Raw genomic sequence first — 17,934 nt, 5'->3', positions numbered from 1 at the left:
GTACAATACTATATAGTGCAAAGCAGAAATGGGATGAGGTACAATTTAGGTACAATTTACAGTAAGGTGTACGAGTTGTAGTGCAATCCTTCATCAATAAAATATAAAGTGTGGGGAGTGGGTGCTACAGTGTGTTTGTTTAAAGTGAGTGTGTGCTATAAAGTGTGGGGAGTGGGTGCTACAGTGTGTTTGTTTAAAGTGAGTGTGTGCGTGTGGATGTGTGTGCTATGTGCGTTTGATGGTTGTTGTGTAGTGTTCATTGTTCGTTGAGCAGCCTGATGGCCTGGGGATAGAAGCTTCTTCTGAGTCTTTCTGTGCTCGCCTTGAGACTCCGGTATCGCTTGCCTGACCGCAGCAGTTCAAAGAGGCAGTTGTTCGGGTGACTGGAGTCTTTAATGATTCTCTTAGCCTTGCCCCTGCACCGCTTGTTGTAAATGTTCTGGAGCAGGGGTGGGCAATTATTTTTCCCGGGGGGCCGAATGAGCAACTGAAAATATGTTGGAGGGCCGGGCCAAAATTCCAACCTCAATTATGCATAATATACATTTTATTTCTATATAAAAAGCAGTAAATGGCATTGTTTTGACCCCTGGTAAGAGTGTATGTTATTATTTGGCAATTAAAAGGTGAGGTTAGCTTTCAAAAATATCATTTATTCAAATAGAATTTATTTCCAAAATGATAAACAAAATGTGAAACATTAACAAAGGGCATGTATGAAAAAGTGCTATACAAATAAAGTTATTATTTTGAGTTTCATATACTATTGAAACAAGGATTTTCTTAGCTTTCTAAAGACATCACATCATCTTATAGCCAAAATAAACCAGACATGTCACTGAACTGTGTAAAGAAAAGTGTCCCAGTAGCCTTTTTTACTTTACATGCCTATATTAAACATTTAATGTTTTCAGAACTGTGCAAAAAAAAGAAAAAAAATATCAAGTGTCCCATTTCACTTGTTATATTTCCACATTTTAGTGTTCTTCAGTTTTTTTTTTTTTTCATTCAGTGTAATAAATCCAGTCTCTGTTGAGCTTTAACAAGTCCATCAAAGTCAGGTTGCATGTCTGAGGTGGAGATGCGAAGCACAGCTGCCAGATGTTCATCAGTGAGAGAGGATCTGTACCTGGACTTGGTAAACGTCATGACTGAGAATGTCTGTTCACATATAGGTGGATCCAAAGAGAACCAACATCTTCTGAGCATGTCTCCTCATGTTTGGAAAGTTCTCCTCCTTGAGATCAGAGTAGAACTCTAGCAGTGATGCTGACTTAAAGTGCTCTTTCAGTAGTGAATCAGACTGCAGGTCAATGAGTTCAAGCTGAACAACTATCAACACTGCAGGTAAAGGGAGAGGAAACCAGCTGCATTTCATCCTCAACCTTTTTGAAATCTTGAAAACGCCTTGAAAATTCATCATGCAGTGCTCCCAACATGGATGAGTACCTGTGCCGGTAATCAGCTGATGGTTTGACTTCTTTCAGGGTTTTCATGTGTTTGAGATTGTTGCTGCCTAGTTGCCTTGAAATTAATTGCAACTTTGTCATGAAGGCTTTCACATGGCTATGCATTTCATGAGCAAAAATGCCCTTGCCCTGCAGTTGTGTGTTCAGTAGGGATGGGTACCGTTCACATTTGAACCGATACGGTACCGGTACCCAACGGTACCTTTTTTCTGTACTTTAGTCTCTAAAAATGTAATCTACCTACCTCAGTTGTGAAAAAAGAAATCCGAACTTCAAATAACCACACTTTCCACTGTTTTCGGCTTGCCCCGACTGCTTTGTTGTTGAATCAAGTCAAATCCTAGGTAAGCGTATATTGTGCGTGTGAACGTTGACATGAAAAAAAAAAAGGGAAAAAAAATGATAAAAAAAAAAAAAAATTATTATCATGTAATCTTTCGCGGGCCGGTCAGAATCATCCCGGGCCGTACAATGCCCAGGTCTGTTCTGGAGGGTGGGGAGCCCCCCTCCAATTGTGCGTTCGGCTGAACGTGTCACTCTTTGTAGTCTGCTTCGGTCTTGTGCAGTGCTATTCCCAAACCAGGAGGTGATGTTGCCAGTCAGGATGCTCTCTATTGTACATGAGTAGAAGTTCTTAAGGATCTTCTGACTGACTTGGAACTTCCTTAGGCGCCTGAGGAAGTAGAGGCGTTGTCGTGCCTTCTTCACAACACTGTCAATGTGTGTGGTCCATGTCAAGTCCTCGGATATGTAGGCTCCGAGGTACTTAAAGCTGTTGACTCTCTCAACCGGTGCCCCGTCGATGCTGAGGGGGCTGTAGTCCTTGACCCTCGACCTCCTGAAGTCCACAATCATCTCCTTTGTTTTGCTGACGTTCAGGGAGAGGCTGTTTTCCTGGCACCATCCCGCCAGGACCTTGACCTCTTCCAGGTAGGCCCTCTCGTCGTTGGCAGAGATCAGGCCCACCACCACTGTGTCGTCAGCAAATTTGATGATTGTGTTGCTACTCCGCTGAGCCACACAGTCGTGTGTGTACAGGGAGTAGAGTTCAAGTTTCTTTAATAGTTGTCATACAGAAGTACAGAATACTTTTATACAAAATGCTTCTTACTGTTACGCTCCAGAGACTGTGCAAGACAAGATAAGTATGAAATAAAATAACATAGTATAGCATGTAAATTAGAAGTAAAAAAATGAGGTCACAGTGTTCAGTATAGACATATGTACAATGTTCGATGCAGAGTAGACGTAACTGAGTTACCATATAATATACAATACTGTGTAGTGTACTAATATACAATACTATATAGTGCAAGGCAGAAATAGGATTAGGTGCAATTTAGGTACAATTTACAGTAGGTGTACGAGTTGTAGTGCAAATCCTTTATCAATAAATATAAAGTGTGTTTGTGTGATCTAAAGTGTGGAGAGTGGGTGCTGCAGTGTGTTGTTTGTTTAAGTGAGTGTGTGCGTGTGGGTGTGTGTGCTGTGTGCATTTGATGGTTGTTGCATAGTGTTTATTGTTCGTTTAGCAGCCTGATGGCCTGGGGATAGAAGCTTCTTCTGAGTCTTTCTGTGCTCGCCTTAAGACTCCGGTATCGCTTGCCTGATCGCAGCAGTTCAAAGAGGCAGTTGTTCGGGTGGCTCGAGTCCTTAATAATTCTCTTAGCCTTCCCCTTGCACCGCTTGTTGTAAATGTTCTGGAGGGTGGGAAGCCCCCCTCCAATTGTGCGTTCGGCTGAACGTGTCACTCTTTGTAGTCTGCTACGGTCTTGTGCAGTGCTATTCCCAAACCAGGAGGTGATGTTGCCAGTCAGGATGCTCTCTATTGTACATGAGTAGAAGTTCCTAAGGATCTTCTGACTGACTTGGAACTTCCTTAGGCGCCTGAGGAAGTAGAGGCGTTGTCGTGCCTTCTTCACAACACTGTCAATGTGTGTGGTCCATGTCAAATCCTCTGATATGTGGGCTCCGAGGTACTTGAAACTGTTCACTCTCTCAACCGGTGCCCCGTCGATGCTGAGGGGGCTGTAGTCCTTGACCCCCGACCTCCTGAAGTCCACAATCATCTCTTTTGTTTTGCTGACGTTCAGGGAGAGGCAGTTCTCCTGACACCACTGTGACAGGTTCTCTACCTCTTCCAGGTAGGCCCTTTCGTCGTTGGCACAGATCAGGCCCACCACTACTGTGTCATCAGCAAATTTGATGATGGTGTTGTTGTTCCGCTGTGCTACGCAGTCATGTGTGTACAGGGAGTAGAGGAGGGGGCTCAGAACACAGCCCTGGGGGGCCCCTATGTTGAGCGTGATGGATGAGGAGGTGCAGTTGCCTGCTCTTACCACCTGGGGTCTGCCCGTCAGGAAGTCCAAGACCCACTGGCAGAGGTCATAGTTCAAGCCCAGGTCCCTGAGCTTGGCTATGAGTTTGGAGGGGACTATGGTATTGAATGCTGAGCTGTAGTCGATGAACAGCATTCTCACATAGTTCCCCTGCCTCTTGTCCAGGTGTGATGCTGCTGTGTGCAGCACATGGGCTATGGCGTCCTCCGTGGACCTGTTGGGGCGATATGCAAATTGCAGAGGGTCCAGGTTGATGGGGAGGGAGGAACAGATGTAGCCCTTCACTAGCTTCTCAAAGCACTTCATGGCTATGGAGGTGAGGGCTACAGGGCGGTAGTCGTTGAGGCAAGCGGGCGTAGATTTTTTGGGTACAGGGATGATGGTGGACTTCTTCAGACAGGTGGGGATGACAGCCTGTTCCAAGGACAGGTTGAAGATGTCAGTGAATACCGGGGCCAGTTGGTCGGCACAGACTTTTAGGACGCGGCCGGGGATGCCGTCCGGTCCTGCTGCCTTCCTGATATTCACTTTTTTAAAGATCCGTCTCACCTCATGCTCTGTTACCCTGAACACTGAGTCTCCATCAGCAGACCCCCCCCCCCCCATTGCCGTGGTTTGTAGGCTGGTGTTTTTATTCACAGCCTCAAACCTCGCATAGAAGGAATTGAGATCATTTGCTAAGGAGATGTCATTGTTCAGTTTGAGGGAGGTGCCTTTGTAATCTGTCATTGTTCTGAGGCCCTGCCACATGCCTCTAGAGTCAGCCTGTTCGAACTGAAGTTCAACTTTATCCCTGTAACGCCGTTTTGCCTCTTTTACTGCTCTCCTGACGTTGTATCTTGCCATCTTGTGTTCTTCCATGTTGCCTGTCTCCAGCCCGGTGTTGTATGCTGATTTGCGCACTTTCAGAGCCTCACGGACGGATTTGTCTACCCAGGGCTTTTGATTTGGGTAGATTTTAATTGTGGTGGAGGGGATTGTTTCTTCTACCAGAGTACAGACATAGTCAAGCACCGTTTCAGTGTATTCGTTAATATTGGCTGTGTTATCACGGAATACACTCCAGTCTGTGCATTCAAGTGCAGCTTGGAGTGACTCCTCTGACGTCACGGCCCAACGCTTAACCTCTCGCGAGACCACCGGCGTTCGCTTGAGACTTTGTTTATACTTTGGCAAAAGGAATATGGCGGCGTGATCGGACTTACCGAATGGACTAAGAGCCTGTGACTTATACCCATTCTTAAATTGTGAGTATACATGGTCTAATATGTTCTCGCCTCTGGTGGGACAGGTCACATGCTGATAGAAATTCGGCAACACCTTTTTAAGACGCGCGCTGTTGAAATCGCCCAGAACCAGAATGGCAGCGTCAACGCTAGCTATCTGTTGTTTGTTTACCTCGTCGTGAAGTTTTGAAAGTGCGACCCCAGTGTTCGCGTGTGGTGGAATGTACACTCCGATGAGGATGATGGACGAGGAGGGGACTCAGAACACAGCCCTGGGGGGCCCCTATGTTGAGGGTGATGGATGAGGAGGTGCAGTTGCCTGCTCTCACCACCTGGGGTCTGCCCGTCAGGAAGTCCAAGACCCACTGGCAGAGGTCATAGTTCAAGCCCAGGTCCCTGAGCTTGGCTATGAGTTTGGAGGGGACTATGGTATTGAATGCCGAGCTGTAGTCGATGAATAGCATTCTCACATAGTTCCCCTTCCTCTTGTCCAGGTGTGATGCTGCTGTGTGCAGCACATGGGCTATGGCGTCCTCCGTGGACCTGTTGGGGCGGTATGCAAATTGCAAATTTGCTAAACTTAATACAACTTGTAAATGAGTTAATGTTATGTGTCCGACAGTATTGTGTCCCAATGGGAGTCATTCTCTGTAGAGGTGGGAACTTAAAGCTCAATATAAGAACGGCCATGCACCACCACTCACAGAATCGAGAAAGAGCAATCAATCTGTCAATCCTTTCCGTGTCCGGGCCGCGTGTACCGGTTCCGCAACAGTAAGTGACTTCCGGGTAGGCCTGATTGGCCCCGACAGGCACGTGACGCGGCAAACTCAGGACGCGCAACGAGGCTGCTGAGAGCTGTCGCGCGGAAATAGGCTGTCTATTGCCATTCTCTAACACAAACTCTAACCTTAACCAGCTCCTTAACAGCGCCTAAACTTAACCGTTCTAACCTTAACCAACTCCGAAACAATGCCTAACCTTAACCTTAACCATGCCTAACCTTAACCGGCGAAAGAATACACGTTAAAAAAAAAATCACGTTAAAAAAAAAAAATTCGATGGGATTCGAACTCGTCAACAACGGACCGCAGGATCGCAGGACCGCTGCTCTGCGAGGTGAGCTAAAGCGCTGAATGAAAGTCATAGCGGATTTGGACGGTTACATCATTCCGCAAGCTCTGCCGCGCGGCAGAGAAAGTTGCGTGTCACGTGCCTGTCGGGGCCAATCAGGCCTACCCCGGAAGTCACTTACTGTTGCGGAACAGTTACACGCGTCCGGGCCGGGTGAGGTTTCTCGTATGAGTCAAATTAAGCCTCAGGCTCCACTCCTTACATATGGTAATTAAACATTAAAACACATGCGGCTTATAGTCCAGTGCGGCTTATATATGTACACATCATTCAATTTAGCTGCTGCGGCTTATAGTCAGGTGCGGCTTATAGTGCGAAAAGTACGGTATATATAAGAAAATGTCTGTTCTTGCCGATAACACAGATGTCAATATGATCTGTATACATTTCTATGATAATCAAATTCTGTACATACTATTTTTGTATATTTTTGTAACAATATTAGCCCACAATCCTGTGCACTTGCATTGTCACGTGCAAGTAACGTTACCCAAACAAACTGCCTGGCCAAAAAAAGAAAACACACACAACAGCAGCTAGACAGTTGTCAGTTGTTCACATAAACTCCTCAAGTTTGGAAAAGTTATTTCGGTTGATTATTCCTCCCCTTTAAAATACCAATTGGAATTGTATTTTATATCGTTGGAAAGCCTGATTAGTCACCGTTACAACGATGTACAAATTGTAAGGAGCATGCATTCGTGGAATGAGCAACATAGCTAACCATGTGGGTAGTGGCCCAAAGAAATATGCCAAAATCCCCTGCAATATTCTTCTGTTGGTATTCACTCTCATTTTGAGTTGCTTGGTGGATTTCTTTGAGCCGCTGCCCACACGGTTAGCTGTCTTGCTCATTCCACTAATGCATGCTCCTTACAAGTTGTACTTTTTGTAAAGGTGACTAATCAGGCTTTCCAATTATATAAAATACAATACCAATGGGTATTATTAAAGGGGAGGAATAATCGTTTCCAAACTTTTTTGAGGAGTTTATTATTGACTGATGCATGAAAAAAATCACTGATACCGGCCAATATGATATGGTCACCAATACATTGTGCACCCCTAACTATCTAGTAGTCTATACGGTTGAGTTTGTAAAGCTGGCTGTTGACGTCTGTCTTTCTCTCCAGAAGGGAGAGGTCTGGGCCCAGGCTGATAATGATGCCGCCGCCACGTTTCAGCGCCCAGGTAAACATGGACAACAAGGGCCTCTTTAGTTATATTTAAGGAGTTATTGTTCATCACTGTGTACTTTGTTCATCACTTCCACCTGTGAAAAGTCCAGAACATACACTGTATTTTACTAGTGTCATCAATAGAGCTTGTTGGTTTGTTTACTACTGTACATCAATAGAGCTTGTTGTTTTGTTTACTACTGTACATCAATAGAGTTCATTGTTTTGTTTACTACTACATCAATAGAGGTTGTTGTTCTGTTTACTACTAGTTAAAATGTGGTGAAAGAAGTACATAGTACCTTTACATAAGTAAAAGTAGAAATACCCAGATAAATAAGTACTCTGGTAAAAGTAAAAGTTCCATTCAAATTCTACTTAAGTAAAAGTAGAGAAGTATTTGCTATTGAATGTACCTACTGTAAGTATCTAAAGTAAAAGTATGCATTCTACGTTTGTGTATTCCAGTGCTTGGGAGCATTCAATCCATTGACCTCTATAGGTTATGTTAAAGTGGTATGTGGTCTAGTTATGCTGCTCTGATTAAAGGTTATGTTAAAGTGGTATGTGGTCTAGTTATGCTGCTCTGATTAAAGGTTATGTTAAAGTGGTATGTGGTCCAGTTATGCTGCTCTGATTATGACAGTAATCAAAAGTATATACTCTTCATAAATCTTTGCCACGTTTTTTATGCAAAATCTTTTTCTTCAAAGTAACTAGTAACTGATGGGTTCAGATAAATGTAGTGGAGTAAAAAAGTACAATATTTCCTTTGAAATGTAGTGGAGTAAAAGTATAAAGTTCCCTAAAACGAAAATACTCGCATAAAGTAGCTCAAAATTGTACTTAAGTTAAAAAAAAATACTTGGTTACTTTCCACCACTGCACATATGCCCATACATGGACCAAGAGAGGCTCAACATGTCTGTTAGCATCATCTGAATCAAATGGATAAAGCGATGATTTTACCCAGATTATTTGATTATTGCCACTTCCACTAAATGTATTAATCTAGCTACTAACTGGGGAGTCTGATTAATTACAGATAAAGGATTATATCAGGACGATCGGTTACGATAGTTAATCTCACGTTGAATGGGGATTCCCAGTTAAGATGGGCATGCGTCCGCTGCCACTCAATCTGTGAAAACGTGACAACATTATTTGGAATCTAAATGGGTACATTCTCGCCTGAAAGAAACAGTATAATAATGCTCCTAGGTCATACGTTAAAATAACGTACCAGGAACATCATTATTTACTAATACTTAATGTACTTTTTGATTTGATTTGATATTTTTTATTTTCGTGTCTTACATACAGATGTATGCCCAGCCCATATGGGCTTACAAGACACATAACAATAAGTATATAATAATATACTTTACCAATTACTTAACAAATGACATAGACCAAGATGGCCATAAAAAAATACAAGAAAATACAATAAAACGTAATATAACACAAGCTGTACTCAAAGAAAAACAAGGTGAATTCAAATACAATTATATAGGATACAGTGTGTTTTGTCTCAGGTGCCATGCCTTCTCCAAAAATCCTGCAAAACCGAAGATGTCCTCCACAAAAAAACAACTCAACATACAACTCTCAGACTGCCAAAACAAATCTGGGTTTACAATTTGAATTTTCTCAAATAAAGCCCTCCTCAAAGTGGTGTACAAAAGGCAATAAAAAACAAAATGATATTCATCCTCCACCACTCCCAGATCACACAGAACACACAACCGCTCCTCCTCAGGTTTACCCTGGAATCTACCCACTTCCACCGCCAATGGCAGGGTGCCAGACCTCAACTGGGCACACAGAGACCTCCGTCTTCTCTTTAAGTTTAACATTACATAAGGTTCAGTAAAATACTAATTTTTAATTGCAACATATTTTCTAAGTTTAGGTTTTTTCCAAATCTCCACCTTCCACTTATCCTGATGGATTGTTGATAATTTTGTTTTAATTATGTGAACCTTACACTGCAAATTGTTCATAAAAATCATACTCAAGTCAGTAGAAGAAAAAATCATGGACATCTCTCTTGACCAGGGATGACCGTGTGCTCTGTCCCAATTAAAAAATCTTTTTTGTCACCCTGCCATTTGGCAGCTGGACCAGGCGGTTCCATAACCTCACCATTTCACCTTTTTGCTTGACCAAGCAAGAGTCCCACCCCATGTCCCCTTCTATAGCCCCTTTTGGTGTGTATTTATGGACTCCTAAAAAGTATCGTATGGCCCGGTTCTGTATCGCATTACATTCAGGTGCATCATCAAAACCCCATACTCCAGCAGCATAAAACAGAACCCACCATTGAATCAAATAATTGTGTAAATGTTGAAAACCCAAGGTCAGTGCACACTTTCATTTTACTCAACACGCCCCCTAGCGCCCTTCCTGCTGACTCAGACATTATTTTCCTTCCTTCTATGAAGCACATGTACTCATTAAAGGTGAAACCAAGATATTTATAAGAATGTGTGTAAATCAGGGGCGTTGGTCTAAATTGAAATTTATGGCTACTCTGCTGTTCGTGTTTTTTCCTGAAGTGCATACGGTAATCTGTGTTTTTTTCACTGTTAATCGCAAGTCTCCATGTACCATGCAAAGTACCATGTCTTTCATGTACTAATGAAAACACAATCCTTTTAATTGAAGTGTGTCTTACTTTCATATTACCATAGCCTACTTGGTAACCGTTTTATAAAAGAAATAGCTCACTTCAGGCCATGGCATAGGGCAGGGCTATTCAACTAAATTGTTCAGGGGGCCACATTGTCAGAAACCCAAGGGGCCAGGGGCCGGACTGCCACGGCGCCTCCCCGTGCTATGACACTTGACACTTGACACAACACGCAACTACATTTTCACAACTTTTATTTAACTACATTGCAAAAGTAGTATACTTTTCAAAAAAAGTGCTTCATTTATGTGCCACATCTGCAACATCTCCTGCAGAAAGTGCTTCATTTATGACTGTGCAACAACTGCAACATCTCCTCTTCAACATTTCAATATAAAAATTAAATAAAAAACAAACAAGTGCATGATGTGCATCTGAACATTCTAACATCAACACTTGAACAAAAAAACACATTTATAGTACAGCTGAGCTTATGAAAAAGTGCTTCATGTCTGTGCAACAACAGCAAATCACAGCATCTTATTAGCACTTATTGTCCACTCTTAACTCTCAAACATCAGGGGGGTGGGGGGCAGACAGGCCTAGCCTACATACACACATCTAATGAGAGCGATTGCACTTCTTTTACTGGGCAATGGCAGAGAAAGAGGGTTCATAGGAAGTGAGGGCTACCCGCAAACAGTGATGCAAATGCTCATTTGTCAAGGAGGCACGTTGCTTGTTTTAATGGCATTCATGTGAGAGAAACTGGATTCACAGGTGTATGTTGAGCCAAACATTGTTAGCACAGATATTGCCAGCGTTTTTATTTTGGGGAATGTCTTGACATGAATACACTTTATCCAAAATGTTGTGGTGGATTCATTCTCAAGTGCCTGCTTCAGAGCAGATGATGCTTGCATGTCAATTATTTCAAGTTGCAGGAGACCTTCATCAATGTGAAGTGATGCAAGGAACTCTTGTCCTTTTGTGGAAATAGCAGCTACATTGGCAAATGGGTTGCTCACAAAATGCATCAATTCTCTGGACATGTCAAATTCATCAAATCGACTTGCAAAGTTTTCCCTCAATTTATCAATGAAATCTGTCATTAATTGAGTGACTTTTGGCTCAATTGTGCGTGTTAACGTTGACATGAAAAGAAAAAAGTAAAAAAATAATATATATATATATATATATATATATATATATTTTTTTTTAATCATGTAATCTTTGGCGGGCCGGTCAGAATCATCCCGCGGGCCGGATCTGGCCCGCGGGCCGCCAGTTGAATAGCCCTGGCATAGGGTCATTACATCACAGCTAAGGGGTTGTCAGCCGAACTTCGCCCCTTAGCTGTGATATAATAACCATATACCATGGCCTGCCGTGAGCTAGTCTTGATTATTTAACTTTCAACAGCATCTATATATTTTATTTTATAATATTTGATTAATAAAACATATTTTATAAAGAAGTGTCCATGTTCTGTCATCTAATATATTCCATTACTTTTCCTGATGTTTTAGATTTTTGACGTGGTTTCGTTTTAGAACCGGTATCGTGATACTTAGACTGGTAGCTGCATTGAAGTCAAAACGTTGGTACAGTATCTTGACAACACTGGTCTGCTTGTAGGTGCAGTGAGCGGGGAGACGATGAACAGTCATTTGGAGCGCATGCAGAAGGGTTACAGGCTGGAGGGCAGCATCAGGGTTTGGTCGGACTTCCTCCGGATCCACCTGCACCCACGCACCATCTCCGTGATCCACCAGTACAACCATGACGGGTAAACAGAGATACTGTATTATTGACACTCAGATTACATTTATTTTTTGTATTCTTTTTTTAATTTTATTTTTACTGCTTGTTGTAAAAAAAGTGTTGTGACATGTTTTGTAATTCTCAGATCGAAGTTCAGATCTTATTTAAAAAAAAAAAATCTTGTTGTCAACATAGCCTATGAAAAGCTCAACCTACAAAGCATTTCTTCTACTCTTCAATACACTTCATACTCTCTTCTACCCTCAGGAGCTCTCAACCAGGAAGCCATATGTTCCTGTTGTATGATAAAATAATTAAATAAAGCTCACAAACATTTCCAGCTCTTGTCATAATGATTTATCATGAAAAACAGGGCCATTAAACAGAACAACAAGCTCTATTGATCTATGGGTGTACAGTAGTAAACAGAACAACTTATATTGATTTATGGATGTACAGTAGTAAACAACAACATGCTATATTGATATATGGATGTACAGTAGTGTTAGATCCTGATCAAACTGGCCAGTATCACGTCTTCGTCTGTTTGGCTCTCCATCCAATTCCTCTGCGTTGTGTCATTTTAATGGTCCTGACGTCTCCGATACCGGTTGATTAAATCCTTATCTCACCCCGTTAGTACAATCCGCAAACCATAATAATTCTCCACCTCCGTAAGAATTCGACACTTCGACAACGTGAAATACCTTATGAGGAAAAACGTTGTTTATTGCTATAAACAGGAACCTCAGCTCAGATGTTAACAGATTGTATTGTCCTTGCAAAGTCTATTCTAATGACCTTTCGGTGTGTTCAGTCTATCTAATGATTTTTCAGTCCAGTCTATTGTCCCTCTGTCTCTCAGTCCAACAGTGGTCAGGCCTGTTCGTTAGCCAAGACCATCCTTGTGGTAGCCGAAGCTAATGATGATGTGGCATTCCCCCCCCCCCCCCCCTCTGTGATAAGAGGAGAGAGTCTCTTGGTCCCTTCCCTCCTGTGGGATTCGTTTCTTTGGTCTGCCTTACACCCGGAAACACCGTTCGACTCATTGATCTTCGTCGTAGCAACGACGGCCCACCCCTTTCTCTCCTGGTTGTCATGCGACGCTCATGACAACTGCTAATAACCTTTCACACATTTCAAAACGTTTCTCTCTGTCAAAACCTCCATCGCGCTCTGCCTCTGTGGCCCCTTATCTTTGTTTTGTCTTCGAAGGAATTCAAAACATTCTCTCGCTGGCAGTGTGCTAAACATTCTGCTGGCTACTGGACCACTGTTCTATCACCGTCTTCCATGCACATTTCGATCTCACCGTTTTAGCTGTGGTCATCTCCCCCCAATCTATACCTCACATACATTGAAAAAGCACCCCAAATCCTTCATTAGTAAACAAATGTTCTGGTATTTTCACAGGCTATGTTGAAGAAATACAATGACACTGGTATTATCCTTTAAGAACCTTTTATAAAGAATAAGTTGTATCAGTATCAAGCCTAAAGTGACCTACTAGTTTGTCTACGCAGATCAGAAGTGACATCTCAGCTCATGGCCTTAACTTGTGTGTGTGCGTGTGTTCAGGGAGGCTCAACGCCTGGAGGCCTTCGGCCAGGGAGAGTGTCTCCTGCAGGGCCCCGTGCTGGAGGAGCTGGAGGACAAGTTGCACTTCTTCATAGAGGAGTGCGATTACCTCCAGGTACCTGTACTCAGGGTTGATCTTTAAAGGAACACATAATGGGAAATGTGCTTACCGTCTTCTCCAGAGTCGGACAAGAAGATGGATACCAATTTCCTCAGAAAGCTATCCAGCTGCGAGACAGATGAAGCTGCAAGCAAATACCACTAGCCTAGAGGTGTTTTTGGTCAACTGCTAGGCTAGCTGGTCCGTATCCGCTTCCATTCATTTGTGCTAAGCTAGGCTAGCTTGCAGCCGGATAGCTTTCTACTGAACTCACAGAGAGGGCTTTTTACAAAGTACTCCCACGACAACAGCTGACCACCTCTCCTTCTCCCTCATCTCTCTCTGTACTCTATCTCTCTGTACTCTATCTCTCTGTACTCTCTCTTTCTGTACTCTCTCTCCTCTCTCTCTCTCCCCGTGTCTCTCAGGGGTTCCAGGTGCTGTGTGACCTGGCTGATGGCTTTGCTGGCCTGGGGTCGAAGGTCACTGAGCTGCTACATGACTCTTATGGCGGGAGGGGGATCCTAACTTGGGGGATGGCACCCGTTAATCACCCAGATTCAGTGAGTGACGATTCTTGTTTTTTATCATGTCAAGGTAACGCGCCACGCTAAACGTGAACGTGGAGTTAATTTAGTTGACGGAGCGAGTTTTGTGTGGAAAGTCTTCCTTTGCGCAGTAATGCTGTTCAGGTGATCCTACCAAGGTGTGGACATTGAACTGACGATGATGTGTTGATCATAAATGTCACATACAAAGGTCTATAAATATTGTATATAATGATGTATATGTTTTATAGACGTATGAAGTTACCCTGTATGGTAGCTGGACCGGGTCGCTGTGAATTACAACCCGTCCAGTGAGTGCTTTAAGCACAGGTCCCGGCAGGAAGAAATAAGGCGTTTTAAAAAGTAAATAGTATTTATTAAATAATAAGGGGAATGAAACCCACAACAATATTGCCACAAGGGAAGGGAAACAAAACAGGGATATATAATAAGACAAACACTAAAAAAAGGTTAAACAAACGCATGTTATCAACGTCACAGGACACAAGCAACAAAAACCCACATGGTTGGGAACCTGGGAAAACCACCCAGCTCAAGCAAACACAATAAGGCTATTAACAATAAACCAGAGTGCCACGAGACACAATCAACCTTACCTGGTTAGCAACACCAGCAAGGACACAATAAGCTACCAAGTAGCAGTGTGACTGAACAGAATGAACACACAGTCCCATACAATATTGGACCCACACAATAGTGGCAAATATGGCAATCTCCAGTCCACACGATAATGGCAAAAGAGGCGCAGAGTGTGTGGCGCATCACAGGTTTTATCCACCCGCCCCTTGAGCGTGAATATTTTCCCTAATGGAGTTGCACTTCCGCGTTCGGTTTGCGCGATCTGATTGGCCACTGACGTTTCTGGTCATGTGACATGTGTGCCAATCGTGTGACGCCTGTTCCTATCACCGGTTAAGCTTAGGCACTCTTTCGAAGTTGGTTAGGGTTAGAGTTTGTCTTAGAGCAGGGCGATAGAACACCAGCCCTGATTCCAAACTCTAACCTTAACCAACTTCGAAAGAAGCTTAACCAGTGATAAACTAGGCGTTAGGTAGTTTGCAGGCTGTTCCAGGCGGAAATAGGCGCAGAAACAGGCGTCACGCGATTGGCGCACATGTCACATGACCAGAAACGTCAGTGGCCAATCAGATCGTGCAAACCGAACGCGGAAGTGCAACTCCATTAGGGAAAATATTCACGCGCCCCTTGAGGCTGATTGCCCTCAGCTGCCACATCCTTGGGCAATCAACACTCCCTAGAGGATTCAGATTCCTTTATTAAGCCATTTGTGTAAAAACACATTGGTAATTGTTGTGGCATTCCAGTGTATGCATTTTTCCAAAAAAATTATTCACAGTAACAACAACACAGACACAGGACAAAAAACAGTGCAGTGGAGGATTAATAATTTAAATACATATATACAGTATATATAAAGTGTAAAGTGCAGAGTTCCAGTAAAGACCAGTGCAGTGCAGTGTCATTGTGCCAGTGTCACGCGGGGGGGGGGGGGGGGGGGGGGCCTGAGGCATTGATCAGCCTGGTGGCTGAGGGGAAGAAACTCAGTCTGTGACAAGCTTTCACAGCCTTTGGGATCCTCAGCCTGGGCGGCACCTGGGAAGGGGAGAAAACAAAAAGGGGATTTATTTTAAGGGTGACACACCTCAATACAAACACAATATTATACTAACCTATACTAACCTGATGTTCACATGGGCCCTGTTCCTTGTACCTGGCTAACTGAGTTAGCCGGATAATTTTCAGCATAGCTTGACTTAAGCCAGACCTTTCCATTCCCCGACGTCGGATTTTCTAAATCGCTATGGCAACAGATCAGAAAGTTTGAACCTGCTCCAGAGCAGGGTTTAGTTCAGTTAGGGGCTTTTGAAATGTAAAATAATAGACTAAAAAAAAATTATAATAAATCATATTCAGCCTATAGATTTACTTTGTCCTAAATAATGCACGTCATATTTATACAGATATGGCGCTTGCGCGTCGCAACACACAAGTGGTTATTTTAATAACGCGGAGCATTGCAAATGTGAATCCTGCGGGGATATTTTTAATGAATGAAACCTATCGGGCGTTTGGCTCTGATTAGTTTCATATTCTCTGCTGTGGATGTATTTGCTTAACGGAGTGCCCGGATTGTGTTTCATTCAAGCATAAATTTAAGCGTCTTTATGCGTGGATTATGAATTACGAGGAATCTGAATCTGTGGATTGTTTAATTGTATCACTGTCACTCACACGTTATTGTGATATTGTAACTGGGATTAAAATGTCTGAGATGCGCTGTTTGACGGATTTGAGAAATTGAATGAGCCGTTGACATTAATGAATTTGAGAAAATGCATCTATCTGTTCAAGCACTGTTGGTGTTATCTGATGATGAACATGAGGTGTCACTGGTATAAACCAAAGGTTAATCAATTAAATGCATGTATGGATGATGTCCAAAACAGATAAAAACCTGATTAATAGTGAAACTGTATAGCCTCCAAGCCTCTCTGACACGTTATTTCGGGTCGCGCCTTGAACATTTTGGGAACCATGTATTTATATATAAAGTACATGATACCTAAGCCGAGCGCATACAAGTTTCAAGTTTCTTTAATAGTTGTCATACAGAAGTACAGAATACTTTTATACAAAATGCTTCTTACTGTTGCGCTCCAGAGACTGTGCAAGACAAGATAAGTATGAAATAAAATAACATAGTATAGCATGTAAATTAGAAGTAAAAAAAAAATGAGGTCAGTGTTCAGTATAGACATATGTACAATGTTTGATGCAGAATAGACGTAACTGAGTTACCATATAATATACAATACTGTGCAGTGTACTAATATACAATACTATATAGTGCAAGGCAGAAATGGGATGAGGTGCAATTTAGGTACAATTTACAGTAGGTGTACGAGTTGTAGTGCAAATCCTTTATCAATTAATATAAAGTGTTTGTGTGATCTAAAGTGTGGAGAGTGGGTGCTGCAGTGTGTTGTTTGTTTAAGTGAGTGTGTGCGTGTGGGTGTGTGTGCTGTGTGCATTTGATGGTTGTTGCATAGTGTTTATTGTTCGTTTAGCAGCCTGATGGCCTGGGGATAGAAGCTTCTTCTGAGTCTTTCCGTGCTCGCCTTAAGACTCCGGTATCGCTTGCCTGACCGCAGCAGTTCAAAGAGGCAGTTGTTCGGGTGGCTCGAGTCCTTAATAATTCTCTTAGCCTTCCCCTTGCACCGCTTGTTGTAAATGTTCTGGAGGGTGGGAAGCCCCCCTCCAATTGTGCGTTCGGCTGAACGTGTCACTCTTTGTAGTCTGCTACGGTCTTGTGCAGTGCTATTCCCAAACCAGGAGGTGATGTTGCCAGTCAGGATGCTCTCTATTGTACATGAGTAGAAGTTCCTAAGGATCTTCTGACTGACTTGGAACTTCCTTAGGCGCCTGAGGAAGTAGAGGCGTTGTCGTGCTTTCTTCACAACACTGTCAATGTGTGTGGTCCATGTCAAATCCTCGGATATGTGGGCTCCGAGGTACTTGAAACTGTTCACTCTCTCAACTGGTGCCCCGTCGATGCTGAGGGGGCTGTAGTCCTTGACCCCCGACCTCCTGAAGTCCACAATCATCTCTTTTGTTTTGCTGACGTTCAGGGAGAGGCAGTTCTCCTGACACCACTGTGACAGGTTCTCTACCTCTTCCAGGTAGGCCCTTTCGTCGTTGGCAGAGATCAGGCCCACCACTACTGTGTCATCAGCAAATTTGATGATGGTGTTGTTGTTCCGCTGTGCTACGCAGTCATGTGTGTACAGGGAGTAGAGGAGGGGGCTCAGAACACAGCCCTGGGGGGCCCCTATGTTGAGCGTGATGGATGAGGAGGTGCAGTTGCCTGCTCTTACCACCTGGGGTCTGCCCGTCAGGAAGTCCAAGACCCACTGGCAGAGGTCA

The 17,934-nt window shown here is 43.2% G+C and overlaps 1 protein-coding gene across 1 annotated transcript in view; it reads left to right on the top strand.

Annotated features, from left to right (window-relative positions):
• Positions 1-17,934, top strand: part of msto1 (misato mitochondrial distribution and morphology regulator 1) — a 49,959-nt gene that overhangs the window by 20,222 nt on the left and 11,803 nt on the right. The window contains exons 5-8 of the mRNA XM_084312730.1: positions 7,302-7,359; positions 11,617-11,767; positions 13,321-13,435; positions 13,849-13,983. Coding sequence (XP_084168856.1) covers positions 7,302-7,359; positions 11,617-11,767; positions 13,321-13,435; positions 13,849-13,983 — 459 coding nt within the window. The remainder of the gene's footprint in view (positions 1-7,301; positions 7,360-11,616; positions 11,768-13,320; positions 13,436-13,848; positions 13,984-17,934) is intronic.

The sequence above is a fragment of the Notolepis coatsorum genome (genome assembly GCF_963971535.1).
Source record: "Notolepis coatsorum genome assembly, chromosome: 4".
Lineage (NCBI taxonomy): Eukaryota > Metazoa > Chordata > Actinopteri > Aulopiformes > Paralepididae > Notolepis > Notolepis coatsorum.
The sequence above is the reverse complement of the archived record's forward strand: the minus strand, read 5'-3'. Positions and strand labels throughout refer to the sequence as shown.